This window comes from Capricornis sumatraensis, chromosome 8, assembly GCF_032405125.1.
Source record: "Capricornis sumatraensis isolate serow.1 chromosome 8, serow.2, whole genome shotgun sequence".
NCBI classification, from domain to species: domain Eukaryota; kingdom Metazoa; phylum Chordata; class Mammalia; order Artiodactyla; family Bovidae; genus Capricornis; species Capricornis sumatraensis.
In genome coordinates, this window is record NC_091076.1 from 37,578,741 (window position 1) to 37,598,827 (window position 20,087).

The following is a 20,087-nucleotide window of genomic DNA, read 5'->3' on the forward strand; positions in this document are numbered from 1 at the left end:
AAATATCCCAGAATAAGAAAAGCTGCCAAATAGAAGAGAGAAAATTAAAGGACTTTCCTTTAAAAACAGCCAAGCCCAGTGCACACAGCATTCCTAACAGCTGGAGCAAGCTTCAGAAGCAACACACAGGTATAAGGTCCAGCCCTATTCTTTATTTACAGCACAGTTCAAAGTCATTGAATCAAGCACAAAAGAAACGACTCCCATTTCCTGATTTGGCATTGGATATCCTTCCTACCAGCTGCAATTACATCATTTTTATCCATCTTCTTCTTTTCCTTTTGGGAGGGTAGAAAAGGGACAAGTGACAAATGGGCCAAAGAGACTTCAAATTCAAAACCAAGAGAAATCCTTGCTTTCAGAGAAATAAAAGAAGGGATTCTCCCTCTTGTGAAAGGCAATCAATACTCTGCTCCAGTTATGAAGGCCGTGGATGGTGTGGGAAAGCTGTGGTGAAGAGATTCTTCCTGGAGGTGCCACAAGGATGGCGAGGACTCGGGTCGTGGGATGGCTGCTATGCCCACCATCAAGTTTGCTCTATCTCAGTCTTCACCACACGAAATTTAATGAACAAGGGAAAGTAATTATGCACAGAAAGCCAAAGTGGAAATGTAGGTGGAATGAACTTAAAAGAAGAAACTGAAAATGATCAAAAGTTACTCAGTTCATTTTTCTCAGATGGACATAGAAATCAGTGACCCACTGCTTCATGTATTTAACTTCCAAGGAGCGAGTTAACTGCACACTGACAGGATCCAAGGCATTGCTGGCTCGGAGATCTAGATGATGGGCTCCATTTGGGATGACGATCGCAAGTAAGGTGTCTGTGATATCCTTGGTTACTCCACCTCCTGACCAGGGGTCTAGTTCACCATTGCTAAGTGAGGGAAAGAAAAAAAAAATCAGATTGCTAGTTTTTCATATCTACATAAAAGATAAGATAGGAGAAACCTATTATATGCATAACACCTAAAATTATAAGCTTATGAACTAGGGAATATGATCTGAGGATTTAATCTGTCATATAGAAAGGTGCTTCTTCCTGGAGTTTGACAATACCTCTGTAACCAGGGACAAGGAATAGGACCAGAGAACCCTGAAAGTGGTGCCCCATCAATCAATTTAGACTATACTGGAACTTCGAATTTAGAAGACTCAATTCTAATCCTGGCTTCATTACTCAAAAGTTGTCTGACCTTACATAAGTTAGCTGTCTCAGTTTCCTCATATATAAAGCAGAGTTAACAAGGCCTACCTCAGGAGGTTGCTTTAAAGGTTAAATCAGATGGTACATGTATATATACTGAATAAATGTTAGGCACGAAGGAGTTCCTCAATTAAAACCTGTTTCATTCCTTCCTAGAACCCAAATATTAGTGATAAGGGAAAAAAAAAAAACCCTATATTTTAAAATGCTAATTATCTCTTCAGTCAATTCAGTCACACAGTTGTGTCTGACTCTTTGCAACCTCATGGACTGCAGCATGCCAGGCTTTCCTGTCCATCACCAACTCCCAGAGTTTGCTCGAACTCTTGTCCATCAAATCAGTGATGCCATCCAACAGTCTCATCCTCTGTCATCCTCTTCTCCTCTGCCTTCAATCCTTACCAGCATCAATGTCTTTTCTAAGGAGTTCTTCGCATCAGGTGGCCAAATTACTGAAGCTTCAGCTTCAGCATTAGTCCTTCCAATGAATATTCAGGACTCATTTCTTTTAGGATTGACTGGTTGGACCTCTTTGCCGTCCAAGAGCTATCAAAAGTCTTCTCCAACACCACAGTTCAAAAGCATCAATGCTTCAGAACTCAGCTTTCTTTATAGTCCAACTCTCACATCCATACATGACTACTGGAAAAACCATAGCTTTGACTAGACAAACCTCTGTCAGCAAAGTATTGTCTCTGCTTCTTAATATGCTCTCTAGGTTCATCAGAGCTTTTCTTCCAAGGAGCAAGAGTCTTTTAACTTCATAGCTGAAGTCACCATCTGCAGTGATTTTGGAGCCCCTCAAAATTAACTCTGTCACTGTTTTCACTATTTCCCCATCTATTTGCCATGAAGTGATGGGACCAGATGGCATGATCTTGGTTTTTTGAATGCTGAGTTTTAGGCCAGCTTTTTCACTCTCTTCTTTCACTTTCAACAAGAGACTCTTTAGTTCCTCTTCACTTTCTGCCATAAGGGTGGTGTCATCTGCGTATCTGAGGTTATTGATATTTCTCCCGGCAATCTTGATTCTAGCTTGTGCTTCATCCAGTCTGGCACTTCACCTGATGTACTCTGCATATAAGTTAAAAAATAAAAAAGCAAGGTGACAATATACACCCTTGACATACTCCTTTCCCAATTTGGAACCAGTCTGTTGTTCCATGTCTGGTTCTAACTGTTACTTCTTGACCTGCATACAGATTTCTCAGGAGGCAAGTAAGGCAAAATATAATAAGACAAGTGCCAGTCCTGAATATTCATTGGAAGGACTGATGCTGAAGCTAAAACTCCAATACTTTGGCCACCTGATCCAAAGAACTGACTCACTGGAAAAGACCCTGATGCTGGGAAAGATTGAAGGCAGGAGGAGAAGGGGACAACAGAGGATGAGGTGGTTGCATGGCATCATCAACTCAATGGACATGAGTTTGAGTTAACTCCGGGAGTTGGCAATGGACAGGGAGACCTGGGATGCTGCAGTCCACGGGGTCACAAAGAGTTGGACACAACTGAGCAACTGAACTAAACTGATACAGCTTCTCCATCTTTGGCTGCAGAGAATAGAATCAATCTGATTTCAGTATTGACCGTCTGGTGATGTTCATGTGTAGAGTTGTCTCTTGTGTTGTTGGAAGAGGGTGTTTGCTATGACCAGTGTGTTCTCTTGAAAAGACTCTGTGTAGCCTTTACCCTGCTTCATTTTGTACTCCAAGGCCAAACCTGCCTGTTACTCCATGTATCTCTTGATTTCCAACTTTTGCATTCCAATCCCCTATGATGAAAAGGACATCTTTTTTGGTGTTACTTCTAGAAGGTCTTGTGGGTCTTCATGGAACTATTCAACTTCAGCTTCTTCTGCATTCGTGGTTGGGGCATAGACTTGGATTACTGTGATGCTGAGTGGTTTGCCTTGGAAACGAACCAAGGTTATTTGTCATTTTTGAGATTGCACCCAAGTCCTGAATTTCAGACTTCTTGGTTGACTATGAGGGCTACTCCATTTCTTCTAAGGGATTTTTGCCCACCATAGTAGATATATAGTAGATATCTAGTAGTAGAGGTCTTTCTTAACCACCTCATCAAAAATTCAAACTCCCTCCCAACCCCCACTAACATTTCATAGCCTTCTTCCCTGGTTTATTTCCACCACCACCACCCCGCCCCCCCGCCCCTTAGCATCTATCTCCTTCTAACATTCTTATAAGTGCTATCTTGTTTTTACCCATCTCTCAAACTAAAGCTTCCCAACAGCACGGTTTTTTGTCTGTTTTATTACTGTATCTTCAGTGCCTGGCATACACTAGGAGCTATACAAATATTTATTGAATGAATAAAAAAGAATAATCTAGTTATTTATAATCTTATATCAGATGCCCTGCACAAAAGATGTCTATACATATATGCTTGTGAGTTCAGGAACATGTAAATCACTACAGTACTTTTTACATGGAAAAGTAGAGTTCACATAGGTAATGTGATTAATGTAAATATACAGACAGTGACATTCAGCTAGGTATAATACTGGCAAGAAACAATGAACTAAGTCAGCAGGTCTAAGTTTTATACCCCAGTAAGCCACATGACTTTGGGTAAGTTATCTGACCCCTCTGAATCTAATTCTCATGTGTATGACCAAAAAAATAACTTTTAAAGATAATGCCCTTCAATCACAGAGACATTGTGAGGTTCCACTTGAATAATACATTTGGAAATAAGGTATAAACTATAAAATACCACACGAATGTGCAGTATTATTATAATTATTATCACATTCTATAAGCATGAGAAGTGTTAATACTTCTGAGAGGTAAATGAAACATGAAAAGGGATGCCACAGCATTTCTCACAGAAATTTGGTCAGAAAAATGCATGCAATCAATTTTCTAGGTAAATGTTCAAGTTAAAAAGGAAATAAGCATTTAGGTACATTAAATATATATGTGCTTGAAATACAAGTCTAAAATCCCTGTTCTAGCCTGACCACACTTTTAACCATATTTTTGGTTTTTTAAGAAATTAATTCAATTGCAACTTAACATCATTCTTGGGGGGAGAAATCACTCTGAAATTTTACCTTTTTTGGTTTTATTAAAAACAAGAGGAAAAACTCACATGCAAAATAGGATGTTAGTTTTCAACTATGAGATAAATTTTTTTTTTTTGAGATAAATTTTTAAAGTAAACTACACAAGGGGTTGGATTTTCTTAAATGAACAAGTGGCCTTTATCATTATTCCAATTTGACAGGACCAACCAAGATAGGAAACTCTCCATTATTTGCAAAACAAAAAAGCCATCCCCACAGCTACATAATAAGCAAACTGCATTTGATTTAAAAGGTCATCTGAATCCACCCAGTGGCTTAGCAACAGTGTTTGGAGTTGCTGAGAGACCTAAAATGCACATGGACTTGAATTTCTTAGTCCTAGACATGAGAAAGCTAAATCAGTCAATGGGAAATTTACAGGAGAAAAAAAACTGGCTTTCATGAGAGAACCTAGATGCGTGCATAAAATTCCCAACAGTGAGCCTCACTTAATTGCTGGCAACAATTTCCCTGAAAAATTATGTTAAATTAACCAGCTTCTCAGGGACTCCTTTTTGAATTTACATTTAAATAACTAAAAATGACCATTGGTAAGATAATTTCTCAACACCTGGGTTTTGGGGAAAAAATAAATCCTTCCAACAAAAATACTGTGGAATAAGAAAATTGCTGAAATGGAACTATTAATAGCTACTATTAAATTCTTATTTGCTCAACATGTTTACTGACTGCCTACTATGTATCAGGTACTGACTCGGTACAGTTAACTCAACTGTGAACAGACAAAAATCTCTACCCTCATAGTGCTCACTTCTATGATTATCTACTCCTTGAAGTAACTCTGGCAGATAGTTATTATTTCTAACTAATATAAATTGGCAATTTGCCTGAAGGCACATGGTTAACAGAAGCAGAATGGCACCTAGGTCTCTCCAACTTCAAAGCCCAAGCTCTTAACTTGCAGATATCTAATTCAACAGTTAAAAACAGACTGAACTTTCTAACCAAAAAAAGTAGTCACAGTTGATGCCTTAAGGAGAGAAGTATCAACATAAAATATGCTTTCCACATGGTTCCTTGGACATTTTCTTATCGTCAACCATAAATATTTTGTAACTGATAGCCACTCAGTAGACAGAACCTAATGCTGCTTTTTTATTTTTGGAATGTGTTTTCTTTAGAAAAGCAATAGAATTTTGAATTTTTAAATAAGGTAAGTTTTACATTGAATTCTTCACACCTAGCAGTACATGGGAAAAAATTTCTTTTTAAAAGTATATTTGCCACCGCAGGAAGATAAACCAGCATTTTTATATAGTTCTGCCTTCATACTTTCACATGCCTCTGAAGTTTTCCTGAACTTTATGTCATTTCTCATCCTTATCAACACACACACTAACTGGGCATCTACTATGTGCCAGTCACTGTGGCAGGTGCTAAAGGCACAGAGATGATTAAGAAAAATTCTCTGCCACTGAGAAGTTCATAATCTCATTTGAACAGAGAAATGAGATTTCTCTGTTCTCTGAGAAATGAGTGAGGGGCAGAGAGAAACACAAACAGGTAAATTCCACACAGAGTGTTAAGGGATAGTCACAGGCTTTAGAGAAGCTAAGTGTGTAGGGGAAACATAACCTCCTTGGAGATGTCAGGGAAGGTTTCCTTGAGGATGCCTAGGTCTTAAGAAAAGGAAAAAAAGTGGAAGAAAAAAGACATTCAGAGACAAGTAGTTCCCTGCTAGCTCGAAGCTAAAGTACAGGGCTGTGCGTATACTTCCACTTATTCATTCAATGGGAATTTTTTTGGCATATAATTTGCCAGTTCAGTTCAGTTCACTTCAGTCACTCAGTCGTGGCCGACTCTTTGCGACCCCATGAACTGCAGCACGCCAGGCCTCCCTGTTCATCACCAACTCCCAGAGTTCACCCAGCTCATGTCCATCGAGTTAGTGATGCCATCCAGCCATCTCATTCTCTGTCATCCCCTTCTCCTCCTGCCTCCAATCCCTCTCAGCATCAGTCTTTTCCAATGAGTCAACTCTTCGCATGAGGTGGCCAAAGTATTGGACTTTCAGCTTTAGCATCAGTCCTTCCAAAGAAATCCCAGGGCTGATCTCCTTTTAGAATGGACTGGTTGGATCTCCTTATGGTCCAAGGGACTCTCAAGAGTCTTCTGCAACACCACAGTTCAAAAGCATCAATTCTTCGGCGCTCAGCTTTCTTCACAGTCCAATAATCACATCCATACATAACCAGTGGAAAAACCATAGCCTTGACTAGACGGACCTCTGTTGGCAAAGTAATGTCTCTGCTTTTCAATATGCTATCTAGGTTGGTCATAACTTTCCAAGGAGTAAGCGTCTTTTAATTTCATGGCTGCAATCACCATCTGCAGTGATTTTGGAGCCCCAAAAATAAAATCTGATACTGTTTCCACTGTTTCCCCATCTATTTGCCATGAAGTGATGGGACTGGATGCCATGATCTTTGTTTTCTGAATGTTGTGCTTTAAGTCAACTTTTTCACTCTCCTCTTTCACCTTCAGCATGAGGCTTTTTAGTTCTTCTTCACTTTCTGCCATAAGGGTGGTGTCATCTGCATATCTGAGGTTATTGGTATTTCTCCCGGCAATCTTGATTCCAGCTTATGCTTCTTTCCAGCCCAGTGTTTCTCATGATGTACTCTGCATAGAAGTTAAATAAGCAGAGTGACAATATACAGCCTTGACATACTCCTCTTCCTATTTGGAACCAATCTGTTGTTCCATGTCCAGTTCCAACTGTTGCTTCCTGACCTGCATACAGGTTTCTCAAGAGGCAGGACAGATGGTCTGGTATTCCCATCTCTTTCAGAATTTTCCAGTTTATTGGGATCCGCACAATCAAAGGCTTTGGCATAGTCAATAAAGCAGAAATAGATGTTTTTCTGGAACTCTCTTGCTTTTTCCATGATCCGGTGGATGTTGGCAATTAGATCTCTGGTTCCTCTGCCTTTTCTAAAACCAGCTTGAACATCTGGAAGTTCACGGTTCATATATTGCTGAAGCCTGCCTTGGAGAATTTTGAGACTTACTTTACTAGCGTTTGAGATGAATGCAATTGTGCGGTAGTTTGAGCATTATTTGGCATTGCCTTTCTTTGGGATTGGAATGAAAACTGACCTTTTCCAGTCCTGTGGCCACTGCTGAGTTTTCCAAATTTGCTGGCATATTGAGTGCAGCACTTTCACAGCATCATCTTCCAGGATTTGAAATAGCTCAACTGGAATTCCATCACCTTCACTAGATTTGTTTATAGCGATGCTTTCTAAGACCCACTTGACTTCACATTCCAGGATGTCTGGCTCTAGGTGAGTGGTCACACCATCGTGATTATCTGGGTGGTGAAGATCTTTTTTTGTACAGTTCTGCTGTGTATTCTTGCCACCTCTTCTTAATATCTTCTGCTTCTGTTAGGTCCATACCATTTCTGTCCTTTATCGAGCCCATCTTTGCATGAAATGTTCCCTAGGTATCTCTAATTTTCTTGAAGAGATCTCTGGTCTCTCCCATTCTATTGTTTTTCCTCTATTTCTTTGCATTGAATCACTGAGGAAGGCTTCCTTATCTCTCCTTGCTATTCGTTGGAACTCTGCATTCAAATGGGTATATTTTTCCTTTTCTCCTTTGCTTTTAGCTTCTCTTCTTTTCACAGCTATTTGTAAGGCCTCCTCAGACAGACATTTTGCTTTTTTGCATTTCTTTTCCATGGGGATGGTCTTGATCCCTGTCTCCTGTACAATGTCATGAACTTCCATCCATAGTTCATCAGGCACTCTATCTATCAGATCTAGTCCCTTAAATCTATTTCTCATTTCAACTGTAGAATCATAAGGGATTTGATTTAGGTCATACCTGAATGGTCTAGTGGTTTTCCCTACTTTCTTCAGTTTAAGTCTGAATTTGGCAATAAGGAGTTCACGATGTGAGCCTCAGTCAGCTCCTGGTCTTGTTTTTGCTGACTGTATAGAGCTTTTCCATCTTTGACTGTAAAGAATATAACCAATCTGATTTCGATGTTGACCGTCTGGTGATGTCCATGTGTAGAGTCTTCTCTTGTATTGTTGGAAGATGGTGTTTGCTATGACCAGTGTGTTCTCTTGGCAAAACTGTATTAGCCTTTGCCCTGCTTCATTCCGTATTCCAAGGCCAAATTTGCCTGTTACTCCAGGTGTTTCTTGACTTCCAACTTTTGCATTCCAGTCCTCTATAATGAAAAGGACATCTTTTTGGGGTGTTAGTTCTGAAAGGTCTTGTAGGTCTTCATAGAACCGTTCAACTTCAGCTTCTTCAGCGTTACTGGTTGGGGCATAGACTTGGATTACTGTGATACTGAATGATTTGCCTTGGAATCAAACAGATCATTCTGTCATTTTGGAGACTGCATCCAAGTACTGCGTTTCGGACGCTTTTGTTGACCATGATGGCTACTCCATTTCTTCTAAGGGATTCCTGCCCACAGTCTGGGCTAAATATTTCACTGGGTTAACTCTTTTAAGCATCACAGCAACTCTATAGGGTGATTGGCATTATTATTCTCATTTTACTGAAGAGAAAACTGAGGATCAAAAGCTTAAATAATTTAAGACAATTCACTCTAACTATGCATAGCTCTGTTAGGAAGTCCTTTCTTACACTAGCCGAAAGTTTTTTTTGGTTTTTTTTTTAATGTTGAGCCATATGTTTTACCTACTCTTTCAGTTCTACTCCAAACTTTTTTCAACAAAATCTATCCTTTCCCCAATGATGATGATGACAATAACTTATTTTGATACCTGGAGGAAAATAAGCATAAAAGGATAAATGGGCAACTAAAATACTCATGTAATGGTTGAATCCAACAAAAAAGCATAAAGTATTTGACCAAAACTCAGATATCAAAACCTTTATAGATAAGATTCAAAGACTCTACTTTACAAGTCAACTTGAACTTCAGCTTTATGAGGTCAAAGCAAATAAGGATGAGCTTATAGCCTCCACATGCCAGAGAAATCCATATAAGTACTATCTGGAGGTAAGTTTCTAAAAACAAGAAAATGACAAAGTATTTCCTTCTCTGAGGGAACAAAGATGAGCTTGATACCCAAGGCTTACATTTAAGCCTTTTCAGTCCTCTCAGTCCTTTCATGTTTTCCTGATTTCAAACATCCTAATTTGGTACAGTTTCCTACCCTAAATATACTTAATTGCTCAACTATCACCTCAAAAAGCTGAGCTGAAAGTATAGTTTTGAAGAATTCTACTGAGGACAAGGTAAATAATTCTAGGGAATTAAACAAAAAGAATCTTTAAGTTTTGCATTTAGTGTCTCACATTTGAGGGAGGGGATGGTATCCTACACCCAACTCCAGTACTCTTGCCTGGAAAATCCCATGGGCGGAGTAGCCTGGTAGGCTGCAGTCCATGGGGTCGCAAAGAGTTGGACATGACTGAGCGACTTCACTTTCACTTTTCACTTTCATGCATTGGAGAAGGAAATGGCAACCCACTCCAGTATTCTTGCCTGGAGAATCCCAGGGACTGGGGAGCCTGGTGGGCTGCCGTCTATGGGGTCGCACAGAGTTGGACACGATGGAAGCGACTTGGCAGCAGCAGCAGCAGCAGGGTATCCTACTGAGTGAGAAACTAGCATGAATCCAACAAGAAAAAGGTTCTTTTCCAAAATGGGCAGTGTCACTGGCCTAAACCCAGAGAGTGATCTTTCAGCTAAAATAGCATTGCTCCTTCCTAAGAGGGTTCAGTCATGTCTCAAAAGTCAAATGTGACTCTGTTTAGAAGAATTTGTAAAAGAATAACGTTTACAGTTTAAACAACTGGTTAAGAGATATGTATGGATATCTCTCTACTATTTCCACATAAACTTGGGGAATTTTCTTATTAAATGGTTGCTATTTTAATAACTAACAACCTAATGTTCAAGCCAAAACACGGAAATTTTGAAGTCACTATCAGGCACATTTAGAGTCTACTTGATTAACTCCAATATGAACCAATACCAAATATAATTCTTCTAGATAAACAGTTTTACAGAATAAACAGTTTTTGTAGTCAGATGGGCCAAGGTTGAAAACTGGCTTTATCACTTGGTAACTAAAACAAAACTGGTTAAGTTTTGGCAAGTGACTGTACACATTGACTTTCACTTTCCTCCTCAGTAAAGTAGGGACTGTAAAAACTTCTTTCAAAGTTTTTGTGGGAATTAAGTGATTTATTTAAAGTGCCTCATATAGTGCCTAGGACAGAACAGAGTGGGCACCTCAAAAGTGTTTGTTAGGTATATACTGAAGATTTTTTGTTATCATTGATAACAATAAAAACAATCATGAGATAAACTGAGAACAACAGATGATGCTTCCTTTTCTTTTGAGCACACTTTTAAAAATATTTTAACTTTGCTGCTGTTGTTTTTAAGCCTTTAAACATAGTGCAATAGAACAAAAAATCATATCACCTCTCAGAATCCTTTATCTTTCAAGGAGTAGAAAAATATGATAGATATCACTGCTATATTCTACATTGTTTTAACTGTACAACATTTTCCTGGTTTTCTTTTCTCATCCATTCTACAAATGTCTCCATCAACCAGAATTTTCTTTGAATCAACAAAAATTCACCTGAAAATGATGTTTGTGTGCGAACTGATGTTCTTGCCTCCATACATAGTAGGGATCCAAGAGGGCCTCGGTCTCACACCCCACTGTTTAAAACAGTCATCAGAATATTCCTTCATGTTCCACGAGTGAGGTTCGAACATGTCATCAACACCATCAGAACAGGTGGGCATGACCATTTCTGTACAGGCCTGAAAAAGCAAATCAGGAAAGATTCTAGTGAGAAAATGAAGCACAAAGAGTGAAATAAATTCCCCAAGGTCATACAGCTCAGAAGCAAAAAAGTGAGGGTTTGAACTCAGCAGTCTGGCTTCAGAGCCCCTGTTCTCTACTCCATACCACCTCTCTTTATTCCTAAGGCTCAGCTGAGAAGTCACAGAAGTTGGGGCTATATATTCCTTCTTCACAAACTATTTCATTTCATATCTATTATCATATTGAACTCTCAAAACAACTCTGGAGGAACATATTGCTATTATTATTACTATTCTCATTGTACAGATGAAAAAAATGGAGGCTCAGATAGAATCAAGTTAGACTCCCTCTTCTTTTCTGTGTCCATAAAATGCTACCCTTATAGGACTTACTAAGATCTATTGTAATATTAGTTTAGCTACCTATATTTTCCACCAAGCTACATTTGATGATTAGATCATATTTTATTTATAATTAAATAAATTTATATCCAGTTTGTATAGTTGGAGCCTGGAATTGTGCCTGACATGCAGTAAGTACTCACAATATATTTGGTGATGATTAAATACCAAACTGAAGTAGTATATATAGGATAGATAAACAACAAGGTCCTACTATATAGAAGAGGAAACTATATTCAATATCCAGCAATAACCCATAATGGAAAAGAATATGCATATATATAACTGAGTCACTTTGCTGTTTATTAGAAATTAACACAACATTGTAAATCAACTATACTTCAATAAAATTTTTTAAAAATTGAATTGGTATTTAATGAATCAATGAGGGAACTCATCCACAGTCTTGAAGTGTAAGGTAACAGAACTCAGATTTTTGGATCCAGGTTAGGTGACAAGATCTTGAGGATTCTGTTATAGTATGACCGAAACAGTGAAAAGTAAGCTCCAATTGGGGAAATTATACACACTTACCTGATAGCTCCAACCCTGGACTCCAAGACTGCTAGTTGCTGTCTCTGAGACATTCAGACATTTAGCCTGGCCCGAATAATTGTAATACACATTCAGAGCTTGGAAAATATTCCGCAGCATCAGGGTATCAGGTACATTGGAATATTTGAAATACTGGCATACTACCTGTTATTTTAGAGAGATAAAAGGGAGAAGAATCAAATATAAATATAAAATCACAGTTTATTAAAACAAAGAATAAACATGATTCTGATTTGATCATAAACAATCTTTACAATCTAACTTCACTGCTTGACAATTTCTATTTACTGAGTATAACCACTTTCATAAATGAATAAACCTTTAAGATTAGTCCCCATGGGACTTCCCTGGTGGTCTAATGGCTAAGACTCCACGCTCCCAATGCAGGGAGCCCAGGTTCAATCCCTGTTCAGGAAACTAAATCCCACAAGCCACAACTAAAGCGTTTGTATGCTGCAACTAATGATTCCACATAACCCAATTGAAAGAACCCACATGCCACAACAAAGACTGAAGATCCCATGTGCCACAACTAAAACTAGGCACAGTTAAAAAAAAAAAATTAGCCCCCAAATTATAGAAATAAACCAAAATTATCTGCAAGGTATGCAAAGTCCTCCCCACCTACCACTCTAGTTTCATCTTCCATAGCTTTTGCTCTAGTCTAGCAAAACCATTTCTACCACACCAACTTCTTGCCCTCCTCATTGCCATCGCTCACACTGAAATGCCCTGTTCCCACTCTCCCAATGCAGTAGTGCCTGGCAAACACCAACTCATCTTCCTCAATGCAGCTCAAGCATGACCTACTCCTTGAGGCCACTTGCCTATGCCTTCAAGGCAGGAAGAACTAAATCACTTTCTTCTTTGTGCCTCCACTGCATCCTGTGCCTATTTCTATCAGAGCCCCTGTAATGCTGACACCATTTGATTCCAGAATGTCTCCCTCATCTGGCAACTAAGTGCTTGCTGATTAAATGACTATCTTTTTATGAAAATGAAAAATTTATTAAATTTCTTTTGGAAAAACTCCACCAAGCTCCTATATCTGTAGCATTATAAGAAGCATCTCAGGCAGCTCCCCAGGTCCAAATACTCCTAACACTTGACTATAGTCAGTGCTAAAAATCACAGGTAATACCTGGGGTTGGGAGTGAAGACAGGACTGACTAGTCAGGGACACAGGGAACTTTCAAGGATATGAAAATATTTCTTATCTGTAGGGACCTAGTATACAACAAGTAGCACATTTATGATTTGTAAATAAATTTCACTTCAAAAAATGATAAACAAATATTGAACTCTAGATAATGTTGTTAAAGCTGAAGTATATAGTCTATATTTCATTTATTTCTGTTCTTTCTTTCCTTCTACTGACTTTGAGCTTCACTTGTTATTTTTCTAGTTCCTTGAGGTATAAATTTAGGTTGTTTGAGACTTTTCTTATCTCTTGAGATAGGCATTTATCACTATGAACTTCCCTCCCAGAAGTGTTTTCACTACATCCCATAAATTTTGGTATGTTACATTTCCATTTATCTCTATGTTTTTTTTTAAATTTCTCTTTTAATTTCTTCTTTGACCCATTGAGTGTTCAATAGCATGTTGTTTAATCTCCACATATTTGTGAATTTTTCCATTTTCTTTGTGTAATTTATTTCTAGTTTCATACCACTGTGGTTGGAAATGATGCTTCATATAATTTCAATCTTCTTAAATTTATTAAGATTTGTTTTGTGGCCAAACATTTGATCTATCTTAGAAAATGTTCTATGTGCACTTGAGTAGAATGTATATTCTGCTGTTTCAGAGAGAATGTTCTATAAATATCTATTAAGTTCATCTAGTCTAATGTGTTAAGGCCAATATTTCCTTATTGATTTTATGCTTGGATGAACTATCAATATAAGTGGAATATTAAAGTCCCCTTCTGTCACGTACTATTGTCTATTTCCACCTTTAGGTCTGTTAATATCTGCTTTACTTATATAGGCGCTCCTATGTTGGGCACATAAATATCTACAAATGTTATATCTTCTTGTTGAACTGACTCCTTTATTATTATGCAACACACTTCTTTGTGTGTTAGTAAAGTCTTTATTTTAAAGTCTGTTTTGTTCAATATAAGAATAGCTACTCCAGCTTTATTTTGGTTTCCATTTGCATGGAGTATCTTTTTCCAACCCTTTACTTTCAGTCTGTGTGTGTCCTTACATTTAAAATGACTCTCTTCTAAGCAATAATATTGATGGGTCTTGTTTCTTTAATTCAATCAGCAACTCTATGTATTTGATTAAAGAATTTAGTCCATTTACATTAAAGTAATTATTGATATGTTATGTGCTTATTGACATTTTGTTCATTGTTTTCTGGCTGTTTATGTAGTTTCTCTAGCTCCTTTCTTTTTTCTCTTGCTCTCTTTCTTTGTGGCTTGAAGATTTTCTTTAGTGGTAGGCTTATATTCCTCTCTTTATCTTTCATATATTTACTGTAAGTTTTTGTTTTGTGGTTACCATGAGGCTTATATATAACAATTTATATCTACAACAGTCAAAGTTGATAACACTCAAGCTTGATCTCACTGAAAAGCGCAACATTATTACCCCCCTCATTTTATGATTTTGAAGTCACATTCTACATCTTTATCTTGTGCATACCTAACAAATTATTGTAATCATAGTTATTTTTATTACCTTTGTCTCTTTCAGCCTTCATACTAGCTTTGTACATAATTAATCCCCTACCTTTACTACACAGTAAGTCCCCTACATATGAATCTTCAGATTGTGAACTCAAAGATGTAAATGTATTATAAACCTACTACAGTACAGTACTATGGAGCTAATTGTGCTTGTTGTTTACCTAGGCTAACTTTGTTGGATTTGCAAACAAACTGAACTTCTAATTGTGCTCTTAGAATGGAACTTGTTTGAATGTAGGGGACTTCCTGTACGTATTTTTCTTTCCAGTGAGGTTTACTTTTCATATGAGTTCTCATTACTAATTAGTGCCATTTCATTTCAGCCTAAAGAAGTCCCTTTTAACATTTATTCTAAGGCTGGTTTAGTGGTAATGAATGCCTTTAGTTTTTGCTTATCTGGTAAACTCTATCTGTTCTATAGAGTGTTCCTGGTTTAAAGGTTCTTTTCCTTTTAACACTTTGAATATATTGTGCCATTCCCTTTTGGCCTGAAAACTTTCTGCTAAAAAATCTGCTCACAGTCTTATGCGAGTTTCTTTGCATGTAAGAAATTACTTTCTCTTGTTGTTTTTAATATTTTCTCCTTAATAGAACTTCCATATGACCTGGCAATTTCACTGATGGGTATACACTATAGAAGATCATAATTTTAAAAGATACATGCACTCCAGTGTTCACTGCAGCACTATTTACAATAGCTAGGTCATGGAAACAACCTAACTGTCCATCAGCAGAGGAATGGATAAAGAAGCTGTGGTACATATATACAATGGAATATTACTCAGCTTTAAAAAAAGAATGAAATTGAGCCATTTGCAGAGACATGGATAGACTGAGAGACTGTCATACAGAGTGAAGTAACTTAAGAGAAAAATAAATACCATATATTAACACATATATGGAGAAGGCAATGGCACCCCACTCCAGTACTCTTGCCTGGAAAATCCCATGGACGGAGGAGCCTGGTAGGCGCAGTCCATGGGGTCGTTAAAGAGTCGGACACGACTGAGTGACTTCACTTTGATTTTTCACTTTCATGCATTGGAAAAGGAAATGGCAACCCACTCCAGTATTCTTGCCTAGAGAATCCCAGGGATGGGGGAGCCCGGTGGCCTGCCGTCTATGGGGTCGCACAGAGTCGGACACAACTGAAGCGACTTAGCAGCAGCAGCAGCAGCAACACATATATGTGGAATCTAGAAAAACTGTATAGATGATCTTACTTGCAAAGCAGAAATAGAGACACAGATGTAGAGAACAAATGTATGGACAGCAAGGGAGAGAAAGGGGTGGTGGTGAGATGAATCAGGAGACTGGGATTGACATATATATACTACTATGTATAAAACAGATAACTAATGAGAAGCTACTGTATAGCATGGGACACTCTACTCGGTGCTCTGTGACCTAAATGAGAAGGAAATCCAAAAAAGAAGGGACAGATGTATACCTATAGCTGATTCATTTTGCTGTACAGCAAAAACTGACAAAGCAGTGCAAATTGTTTTTATACTCCATTGCCAGTTTTTTATACTCCAATTAAAAATAATAATATAATCTGTGTAAAAATATGTATAAAGTTCCTTCTTGTCTTTAACTTCTTTTTTTTTTTTTTGGTTGCACAAGGTCTTTGTTGCTGTGTATGGCTGTCTCTAGTTGCAGTAATGAGGGGCTACCTTTAATTGTGGTGCACAGGCTTCTCATTGTGGTGGCTTCTCTTGTTGCAGGGCAGAGGCTCTAGGCGCATAGCCTTCAGAAGTTGTGGCACATGTGGTTAGGTACCCCATGGCATGTGGAATCTTCCTGGACCAAGAATCAAACTCACGTCCCCTGCATTGGCAGCCAGATTCTTATCCACTGAACCACCAGAGAAGTAAAGACTTTTGACATTTTAATTGTAATTTTTCTTGGTATTAGTCCGTTTGGATACCTCTTATTTGGAACTCTCTGAGATTCCTAGGTCTGGAAGATAGGGAAGCTTTCAGCTGTTTTGTCTTCAAATAAGATTTCTGCCTCTGTTTCTCTTTTTCTTCTGGGGACCCTATGATGTGAATATTAGACCATTTGATGTAAATGTTAGTCTATAAGTCCCTTAAGCTATTTTCACTTTTCTTCATTCTGTTTTCCTTCTGCTGCTCTGATTCAGTAAGTTCTACTGCCCTCTCTGAGTTGACTGATCTTGTCTTCCGTTTCATCTAATCTGCTGTTGATCTTCTCCAGTGTAATTTTATCAGTTATTATATTCTTGAGCTTTGTAACATCTTATTTGGTACATTTTAAATATTTTCCATGTCTTTTTTGAAGTTCTGTGTTCATTCATTCTTCTCCCCAGTTCAGTGAGCATCTTCATAATCATTACTTTTAACTCTTTATCAGATAAATTAATATTTCTCTCATTAAGATTTTTCTGAGTTTTATATTCTTCTTTCTTGGAACATATTCTTCTTGTTTCTTCATTCTGTTTGATTCTCTGTTTCAATTTCTATACAGTAGATGAAACAACCACCTCTTCCAGTCTTGAAGGAGTGGCCTCATATAGGAGACAAATCTTGTTGTTCAACTCTGCCTTAACTCTTGGTTGTCTTTCAAATCTCTGTGCTTATCCAAGCAGCCTACTATAGTCTTAATAACTCCAAGTAGTTGAAGACATGCCACAACCTGTCAACATTCCAAAAGGGAGAACCTTAGCTCTTTGATTCAGGCTGACTAGAAGCCAGACTCTCAAGCATCAGTTTTTAAAAATATGCAAATATATACAGTCCTGTGGGACTGCAAGCATGAGTCCTGTTGGCCACCAGAGTTGGATGATCTGGAAGTGTCCACTGCGCAGTCACAAAAAATGGGCTCCAGGTAAGTGTATAAGCTCTTTAATAGGTGATAACAGCAAGGCAGAATGAAAGCACCAAGATGGCATCCACAACCTACATTCTTTAAGAGCAGCCTTGAAGGCCACTAAATATATGTCAAATCTGAAGCCTGCCCTGCAGGCAGAAGCCCCAAACTAGCAAAGACGTCTCCTTCACAAAAATACTGGGCAATGTGCCCCAACCTGCTATCTGTGCAGTGCCCTGAGGGTGGCAACCTGTCAAAAATCATACCTCCAATTACACAGTCTCACGGGACCCAAGAATGCAAGCCCTAGTCCATCCCAGCCACCGGGGCCAGGTGATCAAGGGGTGTCCCAAGGGTGGCACCCATAAAAACTGGAGCATCATATATAAAAATCAGGACACCAGACATATGTAAAACTCTCTTCCAGGAAACACTTGCAGTCTGGAACATGGCAATAGGAAAAAAAAAAAAAAACAACCTGAACCCTTGAAAAGACAAAGAAAATTAACAAGTCTTTAGCCAGCATGACCAATGACCAAGAAAAAAAGAGAGAACTCAAATAAATAAAATAAGAAATGAAAGAGAAGATACTACAATTGATACCACAAGAATACAAAGGAACATAACAAACAACTATTATAGTTTGTTATTGATGTTATTGATATAACTTGATGATAATTATGTCATCAAATTCAACAACCTAGGAGAAATGGATAAATTCCTAGAAACATGCAACCTATCAAGACTGAATCATGATGAAACAGAAAATCTGAACAGGCTGAATACTACTAAAGACACTGAATCAGTAACCAAAAACCTTCCAAAAAAACAAAAGTCTAGGACCAGATGGTTTCCCTGGTGTATTCTACCAAACATTCAAGGAAGAATTAATATCAATCTCTCCTAAATTCTTCCCCAAAAAATAGAAGAGGGAGGAACACTTCCAAGTTCATTTTATAAGGCCAGCATTACCCTGATACCAAAACTAGTAAGCCTGCCACAAGAAAAGAAAATTACAGGCCAATATCTCTGATGACCACAGATGCAAAAATCCTCAACAAAATATTAGCAAACCAAATTCAATGATACATTAAAAGGATCATACACCATGATTAAGTAGGATGTATCCAGGGATTCAAGGATGGTTCAACATCCACAAATAAGCCAATGTGAACCACCATATTAACAAAATAAAGGATAAAAATCATATGATCATCTTAATAGATGCCAAAGAAGTATTTGACAAAAATCAACAGCCATTTATAATAAAAACTCTCCACAAGGTGGGCATAGAGGAAACATACTTCAACATATAAAGGTTATACATGGCAAGCCCAGAGCAAACACCATACACAACAGTGAAAGGCTGAAAGCTTTTCCTGTAAGATCAGGAACAAGACAAAGATGTCCACATTCATCACTTTTATTCAACATAGTACTGGAAGTCCTAGCCAAATAATGTAAGTTAAGAAAAATAAATAAAAGGCATCTAAATCTGAAAGGAATAAGTAAAACTGTCTCTATTTGCAGGTGACATGAAATTATATACAGAAAATCAAAAAGTCTCCATCAAAAACTGTTAGAGGAAATTCCCTGGAGGTTCGGCACTAGTTCAATCTCTGGTCAAGGAACTAAGATCCTACAAGCTCTGTGGTGTAGCAAAAAAAGAAAAGCTGTTAGAAAAATTAATGAATCCATTAAGAAAACTATGAATTTTCAAGATACAAAATCAAGTTTCAAGATATAAAATCAACATACAAAAATCTGTTGTACTTCTATATGCTAATAATGAACTATTAGAAAGAGAAATTAATAAAACAGTCCCATTTACAATTACATTAATAAGAATAAAATACCTGAGAGGAAGTATTTTAGATATGGAAGACCTGTACATTAAAAAAATACAAGGGACTTCCCTGGTAGTCCAGTGATTAAGACTCCACCTTCCAATGTGGGGACAAAGGTTTGATCCCTGGTCAGAGAACTAAGGTCTCACATGACAGAGTGCAACCAAATTTATTTTTTATATACAAGACATTAATTTAAAAAATGAAGATAAATGAAAATATATTTCATGCTCATGGACTGGAAGAATTAATATTGTTAAAATATCCATACACAAAGCAATATACAGATTCAATGCTATCCCTACCAAAATTCCAATGGCTTTTTCACAGAAATAAAATTTAAAAATTTGTGTGGAACCATAAAAGACCCCTAGTGGATAAAGCAATCTTGAGAAAGAGAAATGCCAGAGGCATCACACTCTCTGATTTCAAACTATATTACAAAGCTATTTTAATTAACACAATATGGTATTGGCATAAAAACAAAGACACAGAATAGAGAAACCAGAAATAAACCAATGCATATATGATCAATTAACTTATGACAAAGTCAAGAATATACACTGGGGGAAAAATAGTCTCTTAATAAATGGTATTGGGAACACTGCACAGCCACATGCAAAACAATGAAACTGGATGTCTATTTTACACCA

General features: G+C 37.7%; 1 protein-coding gene across 3 annotated transcripts in view; it reads right to left on the minus strand.

Annotated features, from left to right (window-relative positions):
• Positions 1-201: 201 nt before the first annotated feature.
• Positions 202-20,087, minus strand: part of PRCP (prolylcarboxypeptidase) — an 86,995-nt gene continuing 67,109 nt past the window's right edge. For all 3 annotated transcript variants that reach the window (XM_068978148.1, XM_068978149.1, XM_068978150.1), the window contains 3 exons: positions 12,034-12,198; positions 10,907-11,094; positions 202-877 (listed from right to left, as the gene is read on the minus strand). In XM_068978148.1, coding sequence (XP_068834249.1) covers positions 661-877; positions 10,907-11,094; positions 12,034-12,198 — 570 coding nt within the window. In that variant the 3' untranslated portion in view covers positions 202-660. The remainder of the gene's footprint in view (positions 878-10,906; positions 11,095-12,033; positions 12,199-20,087) is intronic.